The 25356-nt window shown below is 36.6% G+C and overlaps 1 protein-coding gene across 6 annotated transcripts in view; it reads left to right on the forward strand.

The window, feature by feature from the left end:
- Nucleotides 1-25356, forward strand: part of UTRN (utrophin) — a 444878-nt gene that overhangs the window by 335543 nt on the left and 83979 nt on the right. For all 6 annotated transcript variants that reach the window (XM_054570070.1, XM_054570072.1, XM_054570071.1 and 3 more), the window contains 4 exons: nucleotides 10758-11026; nucleotides 15980-16126; nucleotides 18487-18565; nucleotides 21414-21474. In XM_054570070.1, the coding sequence (XP_054426045.1) occupies nucleotides 10758-11026; nucleotides 15980-16126; nucleotides 18487-18565; nucleotides 21414-21474 (556 nt within the window). The remainder of the gene's footprint in view (nucleotides 1-10757; nucleotides 11027-15979; nucleotides 16127-18486; nucleotides 18566-21413; nucleotides 21475-25356) is intronic.

Here is a 25356-nt window from a genome sequence, read left to right on the forward strand (position 1 = left end):
GAAGGTGCTATTGTAGTTGTATTTTTTTTAAGCTTGGAAGGAAAAATAAGAGGTTCCCTTGTCCCACCTTATTCGATTTAAAGTTTACCTTAAATCTGCTTTTCTCATCTTCTTGCTTTTTCAGAACTTTCCAGAGAATAGAGGAAACTTTTTTTATAATAAGCTACTTCATAGCAGTAAAAAAAAAAAGTGTTATTATATCGCTAAAGCTTCACTTCACTATAAATTTTCCTCCACAGATGTCAGTCAGTTTAAAGGGTTAAAAAAACATTGCTTTTTGAGTTCTTATTTTGCTGTTATGTCCAGGATGTCTCTAAGTCCTGTTTTTCACATTCTATATTTGGAGGCAAGGAAAAAAAGTCATGTCACTGTAACTTTATGATTTTTTTTATGGTTGGCAATTTTCATACTTGCTCCTTTCCTGATACTATTTTTTTGCAATGCTGGCTGATGTTACCTGCTGTTAAAAGTAAATGAAAGAAAATTATCCATAATAGCTTTTATACTTTGTTGTTTACCATGACTTCGGTGCCACTACTATCAGAAATCGCAGCTGAACGTCGGTTATCTTGTGTGATGCTGCTTAGAGCACTGAGTGTTGGAGGGGATGGCGCAGGGAGAAATCACACAATGGTTTTTTCAGTTCTACTTAACAAGCATTTATTTACGGAATATGCTACATGTACTGTGCCTTCGGGGCACCCCCAAGTGGGGCCATCTCTTTTATTTGTAAGTAACTATTCCAGAAAATGCTTTTCTCCATGACTTTTCTTTCCCAATGCCTTTTTTTCTTCTACCTCTTTTTTTTTCATGTTGTTCTCTTATCAATTATAGTGTGTTATATATATTTATATTTTGAATGGTAGCCTATGTAGTTTTATGTTATTGCTGAGGAGCACAGGTATGAGGTGTTCTCAGGCACCTGTTAATTGACAAATACTATTAAAAACAGGTACTTCAACCAAACGATTAATTGCTGACAAAGAATCTCATCAGGTATATTTTGCTAGATATTTTTTAATCCCTCGCAGTTTTACAGACATATAATTGATCTGTAAAGTTGTACAAGTTTAAAGGTGTACAACAGCATTTAATGCAGTTGAATTGTTTTTCGTTCGATTTTGATTACCTCCTTTTTGTGTTTAAAGTAGAACAATAGAACAGTAACCCTCTCATCATAACTTATATTGTTCTTCAACTTCTCCCACCATTTTCTTTATCCCCTGACTATCTCAGGGAGTTCAGCAGATCTTACAGTATGCCTTCTTTTTTAAAAATAAAAATAAAAACACAAAGGCCAAGAAAATGTGGTGCTGATGGAGGTCATCCGCTAAAGTAGGGTAGATCAGGAACAGAGCACTAATCTATGCCAGTGACCTTCTTAATGCCCAGTTTTCTGGCCGGCATCTAACTCATGCCTTCATCTTTATCTCCTCTCTTCCTCTGCTTATTGGCCCCCCACCTGCCAGCTCCTTTTTGCCTTTCAGGGTCAAGAACCTGTTAAATCTGCACAAATGTTTCTTGGCTTCTCCATGTTCTTCCAGCCTCCCTTTTATCTACTCAAATCCACATTTGAAGTTCTTGGAATACCTCACAGCTGTATAGTGATGGTCCCTAGCAAGACTTCGGTGGGACACACCACAGTTGGCCTTAGCCCATTCCCCTCCAAGCCTCTTGAGGTTATCAGGGAGTACATGTGCTCTCTTACCTATTCATTGCCTACGGTGCAGGTAAAAAGCCAAATGTGCACCGGGGAGTGAGAGCCTTAGGTCTCCCCACACTACATACAAATGCAGGCCGGCGCACGTGCCAGCGCAGGTGCATGCACACACAGCATTTATGATTTGTGGGTATGGTATCAGTTACTCAATAAAACTTCTAATGCTTTAATAAGATGTTTTACCTCTAAAAGGGTTTAGAAAGTTGTACAATTCATTGTGTATGTAGGTGTAGGAAAGCTCTTTTTCTCTGTTCAACTTTTGATTTTTAAGACAAAAATGAAAGATTGTATTATTTTGTTCATAAATTTCCCCTTAGTCTTCCTTAAAATTTATTCCAGTCAAGGCTTTATTATAATGACAACCATTATTTTATTTCAGGCTGTCTGAACATTATTTCTTTTTAGCCTGGTGTAGTTGATTAGTTTACTCTGCTTCATTGAAATAATAGTCATAGAATGTTACGTTTAGCATGTTTATGCTTTCATAGTTGTGTAGTATGTATAGTTATGTGTTTATTCATACACAGCTTCATATAGTTGTATATGATTGTATCTGTGATTGTTTAATAATCTTTTTCAGATAAACAATTATATGGGTTATTGTTTTTCCTCTTTGTCTTTGACAGCTGGCTGTATGTACTTAGTAGTTAATATTTTAATTCAGGGCATACTTTTTAATCATTACATGTTTAACTATTATATGCTTAATAAATATTCACAATATTTTATAAAGTCAATTATTAGAACTCTTTTTTTCCTATGTGAAACCTCATGTATTTTTTGTATAGCAAAGAAGAAATAAGTGCCATTTTTTAGTCTATATGTCCAGTTTATGCCAGTATCAGCAAACTTGTGCGAATAAAATCTCATTGATCATTAAATGAATAAAAATATGAAGTTGACATATAGTTTAAGAGAAGTTACTTTTCTACTTATTCTCGGTATAACATAAGGTTCCATTAAAAAGATGGCAGTAATTATTTCCACATAACCTAAGTAATTAGGATAGCAAAGCTAATGGGTATTTTTTTGTTTTACTAATAACAGCTTTGTTAATTAGAACCCAATTTATTGTAAATGATGGACACCCTACTTCTATAGTCATGGGCATGAAGGTAATGTATCAAACCACATACCCAAATTACAGTAAAGGCAAGGACCCAGCTGCCCACAGAGACAGGAATGCCACCCAGAAGCCTTTTCTCCATGTCTCTCTCTGTGCCTCTTTCCACAGGTGTTCATTTCCTTCGCTTTCCTGTGACCATCTACCTCACTCTCTCATTCCAGGGAGGGCCAGCCCGTGTTTAGAACCAGCACATTCCAGGCGAGGGCTCTAATTGACACCCTGAATAACATGGAGCTCATGGGCTGGAGGGGTTGGCAGGCCCCCCTGTATTAACATAATGTCAGATGGAGAAAGAATCAACACCCAAAAAGGGAGAGAGAAATGACTGTACACATAGATGCCCCAAGCCTACATCGATCAGGCGCTTACAGTGTGCCAGGCACTGTGCCCGGCACCTCACGCGTCTAGGTCCCTTTAATTGCCGTAACAACTCTTTCAGGCGTGAGTATTCTTACCACCCATTTGACAGATGAGAAAACCGAGCCTCTGAGAGGTTTGGAAGATATTGTCACCTATGTGACAGAGCTGAAACACCAACTTGGGCTTGTCACTAAACTTGCTGCTCTTAACCACCATAGTATACTAACTTAACTGCCCCAATAATCATAAATACTTCTAGATATTCAGTAGAAAATAAGATTTTATTTTCTATATTTTTCTACTTAAAAAATTGTACAGTAATTAAATATTTATCTTTGCTGTGACCTTTACTGTTGCTTTTTCTTTACTGAAGTAGCAGGCTGCTAAATAGAATGACCTACCCATTCACTGATTTCCTAGCAACAAGGGGAAAGGTGTTTAGACAATATTAGACTTTGTCTTTTTAATTTTCACATAAAAATTTAAAAGATTAATTGGTTTCAGGCCTATAGACCAAGACAATAATTTAATTAGCTTCTCTAGTCCAAATTAAATTAGTAAAGTTGTAATGCATGACAAAGCACAGAAAAATGTTACTTTCTTTTCTAGTGTTTTTAACTACAGAGCAGCAATGCGTTCCTTCCCAATTTAAAGTTCCAAAATATATGGATGGATGTAACAAAACTAGTCTTTAACTTTTTAAAAACATAATAAGCCAGCTCAATAAGTCCATTGATTCAGTAAAAATTTCAAAAACTTTTTGGCCTGCTAATGAATACCATAGTAATGTAATACAATTGAAAGAAACAAATCAACATTCTTGATGAGGAATGATATGATAACAAAGGTTAGTTTGATGGACACGACATTTTAAATTAATTGTTCCCATCTGTGTGTTCTCTAATCACTGTTACAACCACCCATAAATCACATTTGTCTCATAAAATATGGTAATAATTTACATGTATGTATTTTATTGTAATCAACATCTGGGATGTTACTTTCAGATTTAAACATAAAGAATAGGAGGATACTAAACTCTTTTAATGTTGTGGTGTACTTATTTTTAAGCTCTTATATTTAAGAGCTATTGCTTTTATAATGTGTAATCTTGGAGAGTGAATTTGAGGGTCTGTCATTTTGTAAAAAGTGTAATCCTAGCAAAGGCATGTATTCTCTTTAAACTCTTTATGTTGGCAGTAAATATGAGACATATTTAAGTTCTCTTATAACAATGGCTAAGCTTGGGTCGAAAGCTCAGGACTCCATTTGTAGCTTGATTAATCATTAGCTGGTGTGTCCTGCACAGAAGCAGCCTGGAGGGAGATGGGCAGTAGTGTAGCAAGAAATGCAAGGCTTTTAATCTAAGACTCCTGCCCTTTGATTCTTGAAGGAGAAAGGGGAGAATTTATTTTTTCAAGTCAATAATATTGTATACAGATTTAATCATTTACTTAACAAGTACTTACTGAATGCCTACTATGTGCCAGGCAATATCCTAGAGAGACCCTGAAGATACAGCAGTGAACAAAGCCTATCCTTGCCTTCCTGGGACTTACCTTCCCAGATTCTCCTTTTCCCTTTCAGCACCATGCTCCTGCCCCCAGTGACCTGCCTGCTGCTGTCCAGCACAAATACCTGACTTGAATAAATTACAAAACTACCAAGAGTGGGAGGAAATTTAGAGAATATTCAGTTACAGAAAATTGAAAGCTGGATCTCAGGTTGCTTAGCTAGGTCTGTTCCAGGGCTTCTCTGCTGTTCCTGCTCCTTTCCTTGGAGGTTAACCTTCTTAACAGTCTGTTCCTTCTTCTTGCTCAGGTCAATGCTAGGTTTGTTTACTTTGTTCTGCTTTACAGGAAGAGTGTAACTTGGAAGTATTCAGTCTCTAATTCTACCTTCATTAACTTCTGGTTAGAAGTACCATTTATTTTCCTCCACAGTGTGATCTGAATTCCTGTTTCCTCTCCCTCCCTGCCTCCCACTAATACCTTGCATTTTGGTATTGTACAAGATATTCTTTTCTTTGCAGTTTGCTTTTCTCCTAAATGTATCTATTCATGTTAACTGTTCCCACTCCCACCCTTGCCACTGAATTTTTTTTTAATGATTTGAGAAGTCCTTTGGCAGCTGGATGGACCCATATCATCTTTATTGTATCCCTGCTGAAAGATTTGGGCTACACATTAGCAGGTTAATCTACTCTGGGTAGCCTCTTACTATTGTCATCATTATAATTTATTAGATCAATGTAATTAGACACATCACGGTAATCAGCTAATGGTACTTGATGATGTACTCATAATCAGGTTCATAATGAATTGTTGTCATTCGTCACCAGATAGGACAGGCAATGGGCAGGATCCTCTCAAACACTGATCATTTCAAAGTAATTAAGTTGATCTTAATCATGCAATCAGAAGAAATTTTCAAAAGAATTTATTTCCCATTATTTTAATCAGAAGCATCTTTTGGTCATGAAGAAGAAGGAGAGAGAGGAGCAGGGCGACATGGAGGGGCTGAAGAGAGAGAGAGCGTGAGAGAGAGCAAGTCAGGTCGAGTCTCTAGAGATACGGGGATGCATTGTTTTTGCCTTTGAATTCTTGTTGACTAATTAACTTAGTTTGCTTATGTGAAAATCTCTACAGATGTCTAAACTTCCCTAATAAATTATGTAATAATGGAAGGAATGAAAGAAATGAACTCTGTTGAGACCCTGCTCTGTGCCAGGCATGTGCCAATAGTTTTATACATATTAACTGAAGTTCAAAGAGATAAAGGATAGATGTATGTTTACATAACTTGAACTAGCATATGATGTCCTACTCTTTTCCTGCTCCAAATTGTCCAGGAGTAAAGAGCTACTCTGGATCACTTTTTCCTATATTTTCTATATGCGTTTTTCTTAATATTTTCATCTCTTGGTGAAATACAACAGTAAGAATATACATGCACATTAAAAGAAACACAAATAATACAAGTAAGGTAGTTGAAATTACCATAATTGAAATGACTTTATAAAATCTTCTGTTTCATAGTAATACTTTTTTAAATAAATGAATAGATGTAAAGCTATTTATTTTATTATTATTTTTTATCCTTACCCAAGGACATGCTCATTGATTTGTTTTGAGAGGTGGGGGGCAGGGAGAAAAGAGAGAGAGAGAGAGAGAGAGATAAACATCTATCAGTTTGTCTCCCATACATGCCCCGACTGAGGACCAAACCAACTGACTGGGGACTGAACCTGGAACCTAGACATACGCGTGCCCTGGCCAGGAATAGAAGCCTCAGCCTTTTGGTTTACTGGATGATGCTCCAACCAGCTGAGCCACCTCGTCCAGGGCCACAGTAAAACACTTCCTGTAAATGTTTTACATGGGTGTGAGGAAAAGGAAGAAAAAGTAAGTAGAATCATTTCCACTTAAAATTATGAAGTTGAGCATTCTCAATAAGGGCTAAAACCAAGAATTTCACTCAGTGGTCCCACTCAATTCAGTAGTTATGTATTAAGGACAACCAATCTCTTTCGCAGATTGAGACCTGTGAAACCAAGATGGAAAGAAAGAAAAGATGAATGACATAAAGCTTTAATATCTATAGAATGAAAAGTCACAATGGAATTAATAATTGTCAGTACCCTAATTGAGAAAGAAAATACAATAAATATGGGAAATCTTTATTAAAAACAGCACAGGGCTGACTGTAATAAATTTCTGTCATTTCATGGGAGAAACATATACTTTCATATTTTAACTTTTTTTTGGCATTAACACACAAAGGAAGATTTTTTTTCCTCTACTGTTAAGATTTCTTAGGGCTGCTTTAGCCTTTCTTATATAATTGAATTTTAGAGGTCCAAAGAGTCCCCTGGTGTGAAATTTTTTCCCGGCATGAGAAAACAGGGTTCCCACCTGATGCAACTGGGAAGAGCAGGTCACATAGCTTGCTTTCGAGTGGAGGTCAAGGTGGGAGCAGGGCTGATGACAAACCCTCGTCTGTGTTCCCGGTCCCGGTTGGCTCCCACCTATCTTCCGGGGAGCCAGGTGTAAAGGAGAACGTGGTGTAAATGCCATCCAACTGATTGGCATGGTTGAAAAATGAAGAAAATTGGCCCAGAGAGCAAATTGCAGGATATTGTTTCTTTCTTCTCTCTTTTTCCTTTGTTCTTCTTCCTAAAATATATTCTGCCTTACATACCTTGGTAACACAGTAAAGATATTACTATTTTAAATTATATAAATACAATAATATTTGCAATGTATTGTCATGTCTATAATATAAATATAGAAGTTAAATGTCATTCCACCCTCAAAATTTGGCCAGTTAAGTGAGGAGGCCTGAAAAAAGGAGAATGGAAGAATGAAGAATGAAACAAAGTACCCCGCCCCAAACAAAAGTATTCTCTCTCTCTCTCTCTCTCTCTCTCTCTCTCTCTGTCTCTCTCTCTCTCTCTCTCTCTCACACACACACACACACACACACACACACACACACGGAGGAGTAGGAGAGAGACATAGGAAAAGTACTACTATTGGTCTGAGAATTGTCAGTAATTTTTTTTCTTATGGTTTTATCCTGCTGTTTCCTTTGCCTCTCAGATTAGCCTCTATTGTTGCCTTTTCAAATGCAAATTAGATTCCTTAGCTCTCTGGCCTTCAGTTTTAGTAGGTGGGCAGGACACAACTCACAGGAGTGGAAATACTCTGTTGAATGTCAGCAGCAGGGACCAGAGTAATCAATGTATAAGCTCTGACCTTGTAACACATGACATTCACCTGGAGAGCGATTAAAATATATCCATGCTGCCCTTCACCTTTGGCCAACTAAGTCAAGAATCTTTTAATATTTTGGTATAGAGCCCAGGGGGAAGAACATTTAAAAATAAACAAACAATCCAACTCTCAGGTGGTTTCTAATATGTCACCAGCATTCAGAACCACTGATCAAGAAGATTCTCCAATTCTGCAGGAGGGTCTTAGAATTTACCACAAATTATCTCTTCACAGAATTGGAAGCAAATGTTGTTCTTTGATTTTCAAATAATGAGAGGATTGTTAAATGTAATTACTTCCCTTCATTTTCATCTTTTCTGCTCTTTTTGGCTGTTTTGATTTGTTTTTCTATTTTCTTCCTCCAGATTGTTATAAGTTGACATGTCACATGTTGCTTATTACCTGTGTCACACATGTTCTGGCAAGTTCTTGCTTGGCTAGGTACCACGCTCTGTTCTTGGTTTCAAGTCTGCCTTAAACTGAGATTGCTGCTGCAGTAGAAGGCGCTTTTCTTCTGACTGCGTGGTTAGTTAATATGTTTCCTTTCTGCCAAACAGATGGGGAAAGAGAGCTTTTCTTTTTTTCCTGGGTAGCTGCTTTAGTAGGAGTCATACGATATGTACTGTTGTAGAGAAGGACTGCTCAGGCACAAGGCTTTACCCTCAGAAAGGACGACAAGTCACAGCCAGTGGCAGGTGTTTTGTCACAGGAGAAAGAAGCTGTGGGTCTCCCTGCCAGGTAATTCAGTGACTGACTCAGAAACAGTAATTTTCTCCAAAGAAAATCGTCATCATTTAATTGTCTTCTCTGAAATTGGTTCTGTATTTTTTTTTTTTTTTACAAAAGTGAAGATTAGCAATTTAATCTTATACCTTTGAAAAAGCCCAAGTGACTTATTAACAAACACAGGCATTGCTATTAGGGAAATGATCAGCTCCCTTGCTCTTCAGGCCTTTTATGAATGAAGGTTTCATTCCACGCATAGCATTTTATATTTATATACAAACCAGTTGTATATAATATAAATATTATTATCTCCTCAATATCTTGAAGATAGAAGGATTTAAAGAAGGTTTACTTAATGACATACCTTTTCTCCCAAGGTTTTTTCCTGGGAAACTTGGAATCCTGACCTGTAGCCTCGGACTTTCCTCCAGGCTTCTCGGGCTCTTCCCCTGACTGTTGGGCTGGACTATATCCTGACTTCAGCCTTCTTTGAAGCCGGGTCTCTAATTCACTTATTTTTTTTATTACTTATCACTTGCTAGTATATTTAGTCTACATATCATTACACAATCTGTTCTTAAAGTCAGTTCGGTCCCCAAGGGATTGTCCCGTCTCGCTGTCCTCTCAGGGCGCTGCGGCGGCGCAGCTCAGAGCCCTGGGGCTACTCCATTCTCGAGTCCACTTGGTTCCCTGAGATTTACTACAGCTGCTTTTGAGTCTGAGTTTTGATATCTAGAATATTCTGGAAATTGAGGTAGGCAAAACTATGTGCTCTGTCCCCTTTAACGTGGCTTTTAATAATATTTAAATACAAGCAGACAAATTTATGTTAAATACGAAAGTTATAGTTTAGGAGAGTTTGTAGAAGTTTATCTTTCCAGGACATTCAGTGAACTCCAGTTCATTTTCTGATGACTTGGTATATTTTGAGGTGAAGTGGATGTTGCTAATGTGACTGATAGGGAAAGATGGGACGTTATCCCAAAGAAGAATATGCATTTCGATCTTAAATCAGCTTACAGGTTACTGTGGTTGTATGTTTCTGACCTCCCTCTCTGCTCCCAGTCAAGAAGCAGGACAACTAGCAAAGCAACAAGACAGGAAGGCAGGCGTCTTGGGTGCTGCGGGCGGGAAGGCCCAGGAGGGTGTAGCTGTGATCTCTTTAACCTGCTCTGCGAGTGCCTGCTCTGCCCATTCAGTTTCTCCGCTTTTTTTGTCTTGTTGGCTTCTCATTTCTTTGTGTCTGACCTAGGGGTTTGAACTTGACTTTCCTTTCTGCCTGTACCTTTTCCTTGTCTTCTAGACTCTTGTCTTTTTATCCCTGACCCAATGTCAGGACTTTGCCTTATGCCTGCCCTTTCCTATCTGAGAAGGCTTACTCTACTTCAGACATTCTAGAAGCCCTCTTGTCTGCTAGATATTTAGGATGGTCCTTGAAACCTTGCCATCTTTCTCTTGAAGCATTTGTTATGTGCTACCTCCTCCTAGACTACAGGAAATACCCTGTATTAAAGATAAACTGCCAAACAAACTCAGCGGTGATGAAGTATCTAAGTTACTTGTCTTCAGTTACTTTTTTCTTTTAGGAACATGATAAATTAATCTTATTTTGCAGTTTTTTTTCTCATAACTTAAAGCTATTCCTTTTCTAATTATACTCCCCATTTCTCTTGAGGACAACGAAATGAAAAACTGTCTTTGGATTTTACGTAACTAAATTTATGTTAAAGGAAAATTGTTTATTTTTTTACCTACCTTGTGACATTTCAAGGTTTGCAAATATACTAAAACTCAAAGGATATTAAAATTAAAATCCAAAACTACTGGGCCATTTATTCTTCTGTAACTATTTTCTTCTTTTGAGAAGCAGCAGGGCCTTAGTAGAAGTATAGGGAAATTTTTTCCTCCCCTGTTCAGTGTAACTCTGTCTCTGCGTACCCTGGGGGCAACTTTTGGAAAAGTGGTCTTCACATGTAGCTGTAAAGAATACAAAGTTGATCAGGCTTCCAAATGGTCTTCTTCTTCTTCTTTTTTTTTTTTTAAATCACAGAACTGACTCCTGAGGAGAGAGCCCAAAAGATCGCCAAAGCCATGCGCAAACAGTCTTCTGAAGTGAAAGAGAAGTGGGAAAGTCTAAATGCTGTTACTAGTAACTGGCAAAAGCAAGTGGACAAGGCGCTGGAGAAACTGAGAGACCTCCAGGGAGCGATGGACGACCTGGATGCGGACATGAAGGAGGCGGAGGCTGTGAGGAACGGCTGGAAGCCCGTGGGCGACCTACTCATCGACTCGCTTCAGGATCACATCGAAAAAACCATGGTCAGCATCGCTGCCTCAGAAAAAGGGTGTTAAGAAATGTTTTCTTCTTAAATGTAACACAAACAAAGAGAGCCAAGTATCTGACCTGTTCAAGGTCAATGACATTTCAGCCCCCACCAAGGTCAGGATACAACAGGTGTTTTCTTATACCCCCCACCATCACAGTTCCCTCCCCCAAAAATAACCAGTGGGACTTACACTATAATTTACTTTCTTTTTTCTTTATATGTTTTCTTTCAACTGTACATCCCTAAACTCTTATTTAGTTTTTAAGAAATATTTTAAAGTCCTTTTTAATCTCCAGATTTCCCCTCTATGTTTTTCTTTCTTTCTTTCTCTTTTTCCCCCAGTGTATTCATTAAAGCAGCTGAATTGTTTGTTTTACAGTATTTCTCACAGCTAGGATTTTGCAGAATGTCATCCACATTGTATAGTCTGGCAGATTCCTCTCTACTGTGTATTTCCTGCAAATTGGTAGTTGAATTTTATAGTTTTAATCAAAATATACTGTTTAACTAGGAATTCTTATCTACATATTTTATTTCATTGTATATACACTATAGTTATACTATATATAGTATATCTATATTATATCTATACTATATAATATACTCAACTAAGGATTTGAGTATGTTACTGTAGGATTAGTTCAGCTATATATTCTATTTATAGTCAGGAGTTGCTTAAAGTGATAAATGTTAGACCTATCTTCTGGACCCCTTTTGGATCCAATATTCTAGAACATATCCAAAAAAAAAAAAAATGGGATTTAGGCAATAAGAGACACAAATATCTGATTTAGAAAAAGTGTAGTTTTTAATAGCATAGTAAACTCTACACTAGGTAGTTATAAATCAAATAAAAAAATAAACCAGTGAAAAATCAGGTGTTAGACTGAGAATGGGATTTTTATTGCAAAAGACATCCCTCCTTTGTGCACAGACATTGGATAATGCTTTCCCTTTATTTGTATGCAGGTGGCTAAATAGGAAGAATAGAAAGGTCAAGGAAATTAACCGAATGCTTAGGCAAATTCTATATCTCCTTTTGAATTTGAAAGTATCAATTTTTAATATAGGATGATTATGTTGTATGAAAAATAATAAGTTGTGTCTGTTGTTATTAAGGCCTAAAAGTTTTGGAGTTGTTAATCCCATTTGATTAAAGAAATTATCCACCTCTGCATCCAAATCCTTTTGTTTAAATCTGCTTAAGTAGAAAGCTTGGAGAGTTACAATTAATATTAAGAGGAAGGGATAAACTGTGGATTAAAATAAATATTTTAACATCTTAATAGGAAAAAAAGGAAATAAAAACCCAAATCTTATTAAATCAAATAAAATGGATTCACTATCTGGGGTGATTTACATGTGTTGTAATGTATATCCCAAATCCCATCAAAACTATGGGCAGATGAAAATAAGTACTGATTATTGCTAAATATTATTAAGTATGCCAAAGTGAGTGAGAAACACAATCTTTGGGGTAATTGAATAATTTTAGCTCTCTAAAATAATCTTCAATCATTCTTTTTATTAAAATTGATTTTAGAGAGAGAAAAAGGAAGGGAAGGAGAAAATGAAACACATCAATTTATTGTCGCACTTATTCATGCATTCATTGGTTGATTCTTGTTTGTGCCCTGACCAGGGATCCAACCTACAATGTTGGCATGTCCAGCTGATGCTCTGAACAGCTGAGGTACCCACCCCAGACCTCCTCAGTCGTTCTTATTTGTGTAATGCACGCCTTCTGACAGGAGGCCAGTTTGGGATTCACATCTGCCAACAGGCTGCCAGGCAGCACCTTTAATACTAGCAGATGTTACTGTTTTTATAGCAAGAAGACCACATAGATTTTTATTATCCTATAGGAAAGTGCAGCCAGAACATGATAAATTGCTTCTTTATAATTGAACACATGGAAGATCTGAAACCATTTTAAAACTTGTTTTATTTCAAGCTCCTTAATTCAGAAGCTCTTACACACCGAGATAAACTTTCTTAAGAGATTTCTTTTTGCCATAAAACACCTGACCACCACACCAAAATCAAAACCTACAGGCCCTGTTTGTCAAAGGTCGTTTAATGTTTTTACCCTGTGGCTTGTAAGAGATAAACATTATTTTTTATAGAGAAGAAACAAAAACTCCTGTATTGTTTTGGAAGATTTTAAAAATCTGTCTTAATTTTATAATCTAATTAAGTTCTTAATTCATCTTTTTAAGAAAAGCTGGTCATTTAAAATGATATAAATCTGGAATATTTTCTAACTTTCATTTTTAATCTTAAATATCTAAACTTTGGTATTTTACTAAGATTGATTGTAAAAACTGATTAAAATTCTTAGGTCCTCCATGGTGCTCAAGGAATGAATATTAATGCATAATATTACATCAAAATCGAAGAAAGCTTGAAGCATTTGAAATCTGTAGTTATTCTCACACTGAATCTGAGGGGGAGGCCAGGTTTCTTTGAAGTCCAGGCTGAAGAATTCTCTTTTCCCATCCTAACTCCCTCTTTTCCCTGTTGCATGCTTCTATTTCAATGACTGATTCCTTAGGCCTACATTATGTTAACAAAACGCCTTTGTTATCATTTACCTGCTTCTCTTGTTGGGCTGTACTTGTCGGTCTGTTTGTTGTATGCACTGTCCGCTATCAGCCAGGGAGAAAATCTGTCACGCCCCTCAGTTAGTTCCTTCTCTTTCCATTTTGCAGCAATTCTTATGTCTTTGGTGGCTTGCCTTGTACTGGATTTTGAAATGTTGACGTCTTTAGAATTCTGGCAGCATTTCTTACCTTTGGCACATTGACATTCAGGTTCACTGTTTCCAGTGTCATTTAGGCACTGCTACCTCCAATGTCCACATTTTTTACTCCCACTCTGGCTCCACGTCTATCCCTTCTAACTCTCTACCTTGAGTTTCTTTATGGGCTTCAGGGCATGTTCAAGAATTTTGAAACACTAAAATGTAGTCTCTGATTTGCCTACAGTGAATTTCTTTTAAAAAATAGTTATATTCTTAATAGTATTTTGATTTTTTCAATCATAGTGATAATTTTTAGTCTATATGTGATATATTAGGGAGAATTATGTAGGATAACTAGAAAAGTTTTGGAGGAGAGAAGGAAGGAAGAAGGGGCTCCTTTTAATACTCATAAGGAGGAAGCCAAATTAATACTCATAGAGTTTTAATAAAATTTTATAGTCCTCTAAGTACTTTAATATGTATTATTCCATTAAACTTAGAGTGGTGAAAGAGGGCTGAAAGGGGGCTCACAAGCATATGCCTAATCTGTTCATGGTTGGGATTGTAGAAGAGGTAAAACCTGAGGGGTTTAGGGTGTTCACAAGTTAAGTTTGGTACATGGTTAACTCTAGTTTTGTGATGTACCAAAAAAATAAAAATATACTGTTCTTTTTTTAGAACCCAGTTCTGTTCCCAATTCCATATGGGCTTAATCTTGCCTCAAATATCACTTTTGTGGGCCTTTGTCACCAGAAAGGAATTCTGCCCCTCTCGTATTGCAAACTTTGTGCGGAATACTGTCAGCTGTCTGTCTCATGAAGCTTCCATTCTGCATGGGGGGCATTAAGAATATGGATGCTTGTAATTCTGTGTACCCAGAGCTCTGAAAGGAATGATGTTTAAAATACATAATAACTGGATGTTATGGCACCAAACAATCAAAGTGGCCTCTACTATAAAACCCAATTTGTGGGTCCAGACAGGTGCTAGTTGAACATCCCGGCTGCTTTGGAGAAGGCAGAGAGAACGCTGGGGAACCCAGGGGAGGGGCCTCAGGGAAATATTTTCTGACATGGGGTGCCTGGAGGGGTACCTGAGTTGAGTCTTAAAGAATCTAGGCAAGGCTGTTGAAAAAGAGAACATGAACATAGAGGCAGGTGGAATTATGTGGGGAATGGAGAAAACGTAGTGTTTTCATTATTCTGTTTGCTTTCACAGGACATATGACTGTCATTGGCCCCAAGTTTGTTTTTTTTGCCTTGTTTTGTTTTTTTTTTGTTTTGTTTTCTTCTGCTTTTCACATATACTCCCTATCCCCACCCATGCCAGCTCCGTGCTGTGCCCCGAAGTGGCGTTTGTCAGTTCTAAACTTCATGTACCTCTTTTCCTATAGACCCCTCTCTTCCTACCCCATCCCTAACCAGTGATCACAACTGTTTTTGAAAGGGACAGCCTTACCTGTCCAGTATATAATAGGCATAGGTTCGTGGTTAAGGAATTTGTTTTTACTGGCCACTTTCTAACTTAATTTTAAATGAAAACTTGTTAAAATCAAGTTGTTACCTCAGATGCAAAAATATTACAGTAGCCCTATGAAGAAAGAAGAAAGAAGGAAAATAGGAAAGAAATTTAAAGATAGAATCAAGACTAGAAATCAGTAAAGTGGATAATAATGGCAAACATTTTCCAGACTGAATTGCATATAATTAAAAATTTGAAGGAAATACATAATCACTTAAATGTGTTTGCATCGTAATTTTTCTCTTCACTTTCCATTTTAGTTTGTGATATAGAGGAAGACTCTTTAGCTGGTGGTCCTGGTTGCTAAAGACCTGAACTGAGTCAGCTTTGATTGAGCAACTGTATTTGGCCTCTCAGCTAATCTTGCCATTTTCTTTCCTTCTTTTTTTTTTAAAGATTTTATTGATTTATTTTTAGAGAGGGGAAGAGAGGGAGAAAGAGAGAGAGAGAAACATCTTTGTGTGGTCTCATTTCACACACCCCTTCTGGGGACCTGACCTACAACCCAGGCATGTGCCCCACACTGGGAATTGAACCAGCAACCCTTTGGTTCGCAGGCCAGCGCTCAATACACGGAGCCACACTAGTTAGGGCTAGCCTTGCCATTTTCTTTGAAGGAAAAAAATACTGTCTTTGGTTGTATTCTTTTCTGTTGACATCATTATTGTCCTTTTCTTTCAGGCATTTAGAGAAGAAATTGCACCAATCAACTTAAAAGTGAAAACAATGAATGACTTATCAAGTCAGCTATCTCCGCTTGACCTGCACCCATCTCTAAAGATGTCTCGGCAGCTCGATGACCTTAATATGCGTTGGAAACTTCTGCAGGTATCAGCTTATTCCTCTTCATAATCCAGGTTTATGCCGTGGCGGGCCTTTCAACCTCACCTCTTCATTCTGCACCGCACACCATCATTTTTCTTTCTTTATTGGTTGTGTTTGAAAAGGGAGTCATGGCAGGTGGCATCAGCTATCTTTCAGGACCTTGAACTCAAAGGCCTCATTTATTTATAAGTTTTAACATAATTTTTTGATGTACTATTCATATGATATTTGTAGGAAATGGCAAAAGGTCAAATAAATCACAGTAATTGAAATGTATGGTAGGTCACAGAAACATTTTTTCCCCATAATAGCTTATAAAGAAGTCATTTTTCTTACCTTAATCATGTATTTTTTATTTTTTTTTGAAAAGGTAAGGAAGTCATTATCCTTCTTATTCCAACTGCTTGCTCTTTAGGCATCTTGCTGAATTTTTTCAGCGAACACATCCATACTATTATAGTGTTTCCCTTTAGCTCTGAGATCTGAGTGGCCAAAATGTAGTTATTTTAATGACTTTAGATCTTACTTGCTTGCCCCATTTCAATAGAGCAAAACCAAGAAGAACCCTCCTGAGTATTGCTAAGTATCAGCATTTGCAAGCCACTGCCTGTGCCATTGGTTAGGCTTTGGCCCATCTTTGTAGATCTTTGTCACATTCAATAGCCAGTTCCTAAGAGTCATAATAATCTTTTTTTTTTTCCCTGAAAACCAGCAGGATAAATTGAGTGAGAGATCGAAAAAAGATAATTCTTACTAATTTCTCTATATTCTGATCCTAAAATGTGATGCTTAATAAGATAAATGTGCAATTTTGAGGTGGCTCACAGATGCATTTTAAGGCATCACAGGTTTCCTGAATTAATTCAAACATTAAAACACACAGTGATTCATATTCTGCATGAAATTGAAGTGGTAAGAAATGACTTGTATGGTATTAAACTTCTTTTTTTTTTGAAGGGTATCTTCTATTTTTGAAAGGGTATCAATAATCTGGGATTAGTAAATCAGGACATGCTTTTCTAGTGAGTGGAAGACAGAAATGGTTGACCTATGCTCCCTTTTTCTTCTGCTTTATTTCTCTCCGTCATCATCCTTACATAGGTATTCCTGTGGTACATCTTGATTTCCTTCCCATTCTGCTTGTTATCACCATCTGCAAAGATCAAAAGTCAGAGAATGTGTTATTCTCAAAAGAGGATATGTGTTCTGTCTTTCTTATCTCTGAGCCTGGTGACTGCAAGAGCTTAGATGTTAGCTGCTGGTTGAACGGGAGGGGAGAGAGAGATCTATGCTTCCAGACAACATTGTTAAATTTCAATAGTAACGCTGGTGTTACCTCCTTCTGAATGTAAAATATGGTATTGGAGTGCTTTGGGGCCTTTCAAGAAAAAGTACTTGCTAATGCAACTTAAACAGCCAACCGGGAGAAACTAGGGATGCCCAGTGAGCCAGAGATAGACACTTTTCACTTAGAGGCAGCTGAAAATTAGATGGCAATATAAGTGGGATAGCTTACCAGCACTACAGAGGCAAAGACCAGGTAAAAGGACATGGAAGTGTCAGTAGGCTGTGTGCAATTGCTATTATTGGTAATAGTTTGTCAGTGTACCAGCTCTTTGCATTTTCATAATGTAGAGAATTAACCACGCAATGTGTATAAACAAACATATAGAGTATATTCATATGCTGGTACATGAATACCCTCAAATCAAGGTGATGGGACACAAACTTGGAGGAAAATAAGATGTTCTGTACTCCTGTGTCTTTATCTATCTCTCTACCTATCTATCTTCTATCATCTAATTCATCCATCTCTCCTTCTCTTTCTGTTTTCTCCCTTGGAATACTTTAGACTTCCATTTGCTCCCTGTAGCACTTTTGGCCACCCTTCTTACAAAATAGAAATGAGTAGCCACTGACCCCAGGGCCACATCTTGACTTAGACCTTAACTGCTTTCGAGGCCATGTGGAGGGGCAGTAAAGGCAGAGATTCTGGCACCATATGAGCTGGTTGTGAGTATTAGCACGGCTCTGTACTAACCTTATGTCCTGGACACCTCATTATGCCTCGACGTCTTCATCTGTAAAATGGGGATCACAATAAATAACGCTTACCCAATGCAGTTATTGAAAGGATTAAAAGAGTTAATTCACATGATTTGCTTAGAAGAGTACCTGGCACTATTTGCTGTCACTTGGTGCCAGAAGGAGTCTATTTTCATCCCACTATTTTGATTTCAGAGATAGAAAAAGAGTCTATACAAGCAATCTTGGGCAGTATCATCATTTACCGTAATACTTAAATTAAAGATATTTCTAAGTTAGTGTTTTGACATCAAATTATTTTTGGGTGTCATATGCAGGTTTCTGTGGATGATCGCCTTAAACAGCTTCAGGAAGCCCATAGAGATTTTGGACCATCTTCTCAGCATTTTCTCTCTAGTAAGTACTCATAAACTTGGCTGATTTCATTAACTGAATGGATCAGCGTATTTTTTCGCTCAAGAAGCCATATTCTTTGCTATAAATAGATGTACCTATATAAGTATATAAAAGGATGTATTAAAATTAATGACAAAATTGTTTATTGGTTTTTATTTGTAATATCCTGGTCATAACTCATAAGTCTTTGAAGTGCAGCCAAAGTAACTTGTCTTTAGCTATGGCTTTTCACGGAACCATCTGTGATGATAACTACTGTAGTCTCCTATCATTATTACTATGTCAAATGCAAAGGTTATTAACTTTTTCAAAATAAAGAAATTATTTTTTATAGTTAAAGATTTTAAGTTAAGTTTTCTCCTTAAATAGTACTTACGAGTTTAATATGCACCTGCACCTTTTGTAATAAAACTTCATTCTCCACAAATCTTTAAATGAGAAGATTTGGTTTATTAGGCTCACTGCAATCATATTAAGCTTTCTTTCTGGTCAGGTAATTACAGACTTAGCCAAACCACATATATAGATTTTTATGTAATATTCCCCAACTGATTTTTTTGTATTTTAGGGACTGTTTGTGAGATCTTGAGTAAATAACTGGGGCTCCTACTTCATCATTCAGTGCTGAGGAAACTAGAGAATGTAGGAGTCACCAGATTGGGGTTAAAAAATACAGGGTCTGGCACAAATAACACCCTTTTTTATTACAAAATCTTTTATTACAAAATCATAAGCATGTAATTCTGTAACATAACAATATCACAGTCAAGCACACCATATGACATTTTAGTTGAAATGTTCAAATTAAATCTATAAATTATTACACCCATATTATTACCCTACCAACCACACTCAAGCAGGCCTTACTTCTGCCAGACCCTGTAGTAGTAAGTCTGCTTTTTTCTAGACCTGTCATCCCTGACAGCTAATTTCTTTATCTTAAAATCACTATGATAATGCTTATTTCCTCCGATCACCTTGAAAATTAAATGAAAAAACATAATGAGTTACACAAAGCATCTAACAGTTCTTGACACAAATGCTTTCACTAACCATTCGTTCCTTTCCTTTCGTTGTCTCTGGCAAACATATGTAAGAAAACAGTTTTCTTAATTCAGTTTAAATGAAGTTTAAAACTTAAGGCAAAGCTTATTTCCCAATTATGATAACTTCTTTGTATCTACAACCATAGGAAGAACTGAAGTAATACCGTGTCTTGCGACCTAATTGATTACAGTTATATATTCTCTTAATCTTTTGTCATGGTTGGTAATCTCCTTTACCTCAATTCAAGGTCAGGTTTCTCTTTCACAATTTCAAGAATAACCCTAATCAGTCATTTCCTGCTCTCCAGTGCTCATGACATGTCCCTCCTCCCTCCCTGTCCTTGTCTCCCTCTGTTCCCTCCCTCCCTCTTCACCCCCAACCTGTTTCACACACATGAGCTCTTAGATAGTCCATTTTTAGAGATCACTAGTCCTTCCTGGAATATGTTGTTCAGCTGGTGACAGGATGCATTTCTAGAGTTCAAATACCATCACTGTTGACAAAGTGACTAGCTTTGCAGTCTACTCATTTAACATGTATTGCTCCAGATTTCTTAAACTTAATTTTATAGAATATAAAGCTATGTGCTAAGACCAAATTGGAGAGGAATTTAACAAGGAAATAACACTATTTACAGTTCTGTTGTAAAGGCTTAGTCATCTATTAGTACTGATGAAACCCTATACTGTACCTAGCAATCATTCTTTGATTATAAAAATCAAACTCATGTTCCTTAAGAAATGAAACGTAAAACTTGTGAAGCTCAAACACATTGCCTTTTATTGTCTAGCACTGACAGCCTAAGGAGGTCAAAGTTATTCAAATCAAAACAATTATTAAAATGAATCAAGAAGTGTAAACAAAATCCCAATGAATAAATTTAACAATTGTTATCCCTTGCTGCATGGAATCTTTGGCTTTATTATATTTCTTGGACGTTAGCCCTGGTTATAAAATGAGCGCGTTTAGTTAGGCACAAAATAGAAACTGACCTATTAGCCTGGTGCCAACACTGAAATGAGATTGGCTCTTATGAGAAATTTAAGATACTTAGTTCCAAATTTTCATCCCCTTTTTACACTTTCATGGACACGGTTGGGGAAGGGAGTCCTCACATTTTATAAAGGGAGGAAGAATTGTTGAATAGAAAAATTACTGAACCAGTGGTCAGGTGTCCTGAGCTCACATCTGAGCTCAGCCATTTACGTGGTCGGGTTATTTCATCTTTTGAGTGTTTAGTTTCTCATTTATCAAATGGTATTTTAACATGTATCTTGTTGGCTTCCTTATCAAAAATGCTTTGCAGAGTTGAGAATGCTCTATATTTTTAAGGTATTAATATGACTTGAAATACAGAAGAGAATCATTGGTGAAAACAGGTTATATGAGAGTCTAGTGATATGTGCGGTTTTATTTTTTTTTAATTTGCTTGTTTATTAGTTCAGGGATCCCCAGCCCCTGGGTCATGGACCAGTACTGGTCTGTGGCCTGGTAGGAACCGAAAAGCATTAAATTTTAAGTTGCGTTGACTATAAACAATAAAACTTGATTGTTTTAAAAAGTATTTTTATCAGCAGATTCAATTAGCTAGAGGTGGCATTGGAAATTGAACCTGTGTTGGTCTTTCCTTGCTTTGAATAACTTTTTAAAGTGACTCTTTGTTTGGCTTGCAGATTTCATAATTACAGGAATCCAGAGCGGTTCGCACTGAATTTATTGTAAAACATGTTCAGTTGTTTTGCATTAAGGCAGAGGCTTTGGGGTTAGCAGTGTTTCCAATAACCTCTCTTTGTTTCCTCAGCTTCAGTCCAGCTGCCATGGCAAAGATCCATTTCACATAATAAAGTGCCCTATTACATCAAGTAAGTTGATTTTAATTCTCCTTTACGAACCAAGAAAATAAAGTTATGTTGATAACTTAAGAGGCTTTTTCTCCTATAACTTTTAAAAGTGGAATTCAGTCCTATTTTCCGAAGGAAATTATATATTTATATATTTATATAGATAGTATGTATGTTACCATTTGAGCAAAAGTAGTTTAAAAATCAGAGTAATAATTGTAGCTTATTAAGTTAGGGCTATAGGTGTGTTTAGCTGATTTTTTTAGAGCAAGTATTAAAATATTTGGGGAAATTGACAGAATTTCTAAGTACTCTTGACATAATGATGTTACCCAAACTGTGTTGATTCTAAAGCATTTTTTTAATTTCTTGCAAAAAAATCTATTTCACAAGTGCTTGTACTCTTGTCATGTTAATCCGCCAAAAGAAACACTATTTTTATCATGAAAAAGTTCAAGATTTTCAAGCTTTTCTTTGATTTTTTGGAGATCATCTGCGATTTTACTTTAGGCTTATTATCCTTCACTTTTGTTGTCAATTTTCAGCTTCTACTTTTTACATACTAAGTTTCCCTTCATTGTGTAACATTTTATAAACTTTGTATAATTTACCTAGGATCTGTTGAGGATTTGATCCTTGGATTAGTCTCTGTGTTGTCACAGGACAGAAGGATAAAACCCAACAGTTAGAATCCCTCAAGGCGTAAATTAGTGAAGCTATTGATTTAGAACATGATAAAGTGATGAAGAGTCTAGTTGACTCTATTTCATGTGTAACGTAAATGGTATCATAATTGCGGGGAAAATGCTGACTTATTTTATCAGGAGGCAGATCTGTCTCAGATTAGCCGGGTGACCTCAAGCAAGACGGCGAAGATCCTTGGGCCAAGTTTCCTTTATATCCTTTCTAAAACAGCATGTGGTTCCTCCAGAATCCATGCCAACAATAACAATCTACTCTTCCAAAATCCCTCTTCCTGAAAAATTGTGTGAAGTCAGTATTTTTTGGAAGAGTATTTCCTTATGAAGGTTTTACTGTGTCTGAGAGGTAGCCTCAGGGTGAAAAAGATAAGTAATTTTTCAGTAACGATTAACAGATATAATAAACAATATACATTACATTGTCTTAAGGGAATTTAATACTTTTATCAGTGTACAGTCTATAGTGTGCTGAGTTGTGATAAACTTATGGATGTATGTCAATTCTGTGCAAGCATGAATGGGAAGAAATCAGAGGTTGGGAAAATTGATGTGTCTATTGAGAGAAAGTGTGGTAATCTGATCCAAATTTTTTTTTTATTTTAAATTTTCATAATAATAGTAATACTACTAGTAATAATAGTAAGACAGAATTTTTATTAACTTGGTGAATAATGACTCGAATTGAATATTACAGGTTTAGGCATGAATATGGTGTACTGGTATAGGCAAAAAAAAAAAAAAAAAATGGCCACACAAAGATGCCCACATCTTGGGTGTGACTGTATTAGGTTTCACAAATATGAGGCAGGAGGCCTGAGCCAGGGAAGGCGGACAGCCCCTGGAAGCTGGGAAAGTCCAGGAAATGTGGTTCTCTCTTGGAACCTGCAGAGAGGAACACAGCCCAGACAATCTTGATTTTAGCCCATGGAGATACTTATCTTGTGGTAATTTGTTACAGCAGCAATAGAAAACTAATACATGGACTGTATAAAATCTAGAAGTCCATGCATATTAATTGAAATTAACTTACTGAATTAACCTAGAATCCTGTATCATCTGATTTTTTAAAAAATGCGAATTGGATCCAGCAAGGCAGATCTTTGTTTTGTACTAGATAAAAAGAATGTTAAATCTCTTGCTTACTACATGGCTATCTATTTGATTTGGCACTTTAAAAAATCCATCCTTAATTTTAGCACTACTATTAAAAGGCATTTCTGTATGTCCAAGTTGGTGTATATGACTGAGAATTAATTACACTAAGTCAGAATGTCACTAATTCAGAGTTTTTATAGTTTTGGTAGGATTCAGTAGGATTTTATCCTTAGTCAGTCTGTGAGTTCTTATGGGGGACAGACCAGTAGAATGAAAGCTGGTTTATCTGGCCTCTGTCTCATTGACTGAAGCATTATAACCAGCACTCCAGTATATATAAAATAAATGATGACCAATATTTTTAATTATGGCCTGTCTTCAACATCATTAGTAAAAGATTAGCTTTTCTTAAATATATCTGTAGTGTTAGTGTTAAAGGTTTTTTAGGGCTTTCAGATATTTAGAAATTCGACTATGTCTGCAGAATGAATTCTCTTATTTTAAAAAATCTTGTTCAACGAGAATCTTGTATTGCTTGCTCTGTTGTATAACTTATCACTTTATTTCCTCATAAAGAAGGAACATCAATCTTGAGAGGTAGGTTTATATGAGCCAGTATTTTCAGATGAAGAATTGTTATGAAAACAAAATTGAATTCCCAAATAAATTAATAAGCAAGTAAAAAATGAATGAAAAGGCTTTTAATATGCACTTCCCTTTGCATGGCTGCACAAGTAAGCAAAAGAATAACGTTAAAAACAAATTTAGCATAAATTTCACGCAAGTAGATTTTCCTGGAGTATGTTAGAATATATTAATTTGACTAAAAGGAAAGTCCTACTCAGGCACAAATACAGATATTGCCAGAATTGAGGTATGCAGGTTTATATACTCTAATGTCAGAATATAGCAAGAAAACTGAAAGGAAAATGGGAAGGACTAATTTTTTTTTCACATTTTAATTTCCAAATTAGTTAAAACATACTTTGATGGCCCCCAAATGCATTTCTCTCTTTCTAGGTAATTCTTTATTGCTATTTATACTGCAATGGTTCTGTGACTGATTTGCTTCTAGAAAATGATAGACTATAGGAGTATATGTAGTATAAATCCCTTTATGTTAATATCTTAGGATGAAACTCATATTTAACTTACATTTGCTGCCTCTCAGGTAGACTTTCCAAAACTGAGCTCGTGATTTTTCTTTTCTAAGATAGTCCATTGACAGCTCATTTTTCTATCAGTTTAAGAAATTTTGAAATGCCTGTGGCTACTTTCACAATATAAAAAAATCTACCATAATCTAGGTCTTTCTTTGTGAATTTTTAGTCACGTGTTTGTGTGTGGCAAAGTTGTTTATTTCCTCAAATAAAAGTCAACATCCAGGGAGTTTTAGGTACAAAGGGAATGGTGACTAAAAGCTTTGGATTGAACTTTCCTAAAATATCTATTAGTCATGTAAAACTCCTTGCTTTTCATTTTGTTCCAGAATCATTAATAATAGTAATGCCATGGTAAGTTAAAATAATGATCATTATAATAAATTATTTTTTGCATATTCACTTGGCAGCCACGGTGCCAGCGCTGTGCCTGGGTTCTCTCCTCCAGTCCTCACGGTGGCCCAGGGAAGGGGGGACACTGTCACTGGCCCCAGTTTCAGGCAAGGCTTAGATCTCAAGCGCACGTAGCCTGTGAGATCGCAGAGCCAGTAAATGGAAGATGGGCTCGTGTCCCAGCCCAGGGAGTGCATCCACTTCTGAACGCTTCCTCCCTGTGCAGCATTGCCTCCTGTTCCCAGCGTTGTTGAGGGAGAGAATAGAAATTTTTAGTCACATGAACAGTGTGGATAGAATGAAGGATTATATTTAAGAAGGAGCAATCAAGGGGGAAAATACAAGAGAACATCTTTTTTTCCCGTACCATGGACTTGCTATCATTTATTACGCACCTACTATGTGCCAGCATTAAGCACGAAGCTGTCCAAGGGTAATGCCTGTGCTTTCTCCAGTACTCCACACTGCCTTTTCTGTAGGCTTTCTCTAGGCTAATTTCTGCAGGCTAATACATGTTTATGGAAATTTTACACTGAGATCTGGTATTGGACAAA

This window comes from Pteronotus mesoamericanus, unplaced genomic scaffold (genome assembly GCF_021234165.1).
Source record: "Pteronotus mesoamericanus isolate MK-2021 breed Mesoamerican mustached bat unplaced genomic scaffold, CSHL_Meso_final contig_20, whole genome shotgun sequence".
NCBI lineage: Eukaryota > Metazoa > Chordata > Mammalia > Chiroptera > Mormoopidae > Pteronotus > Pteronotus mesoamericanus.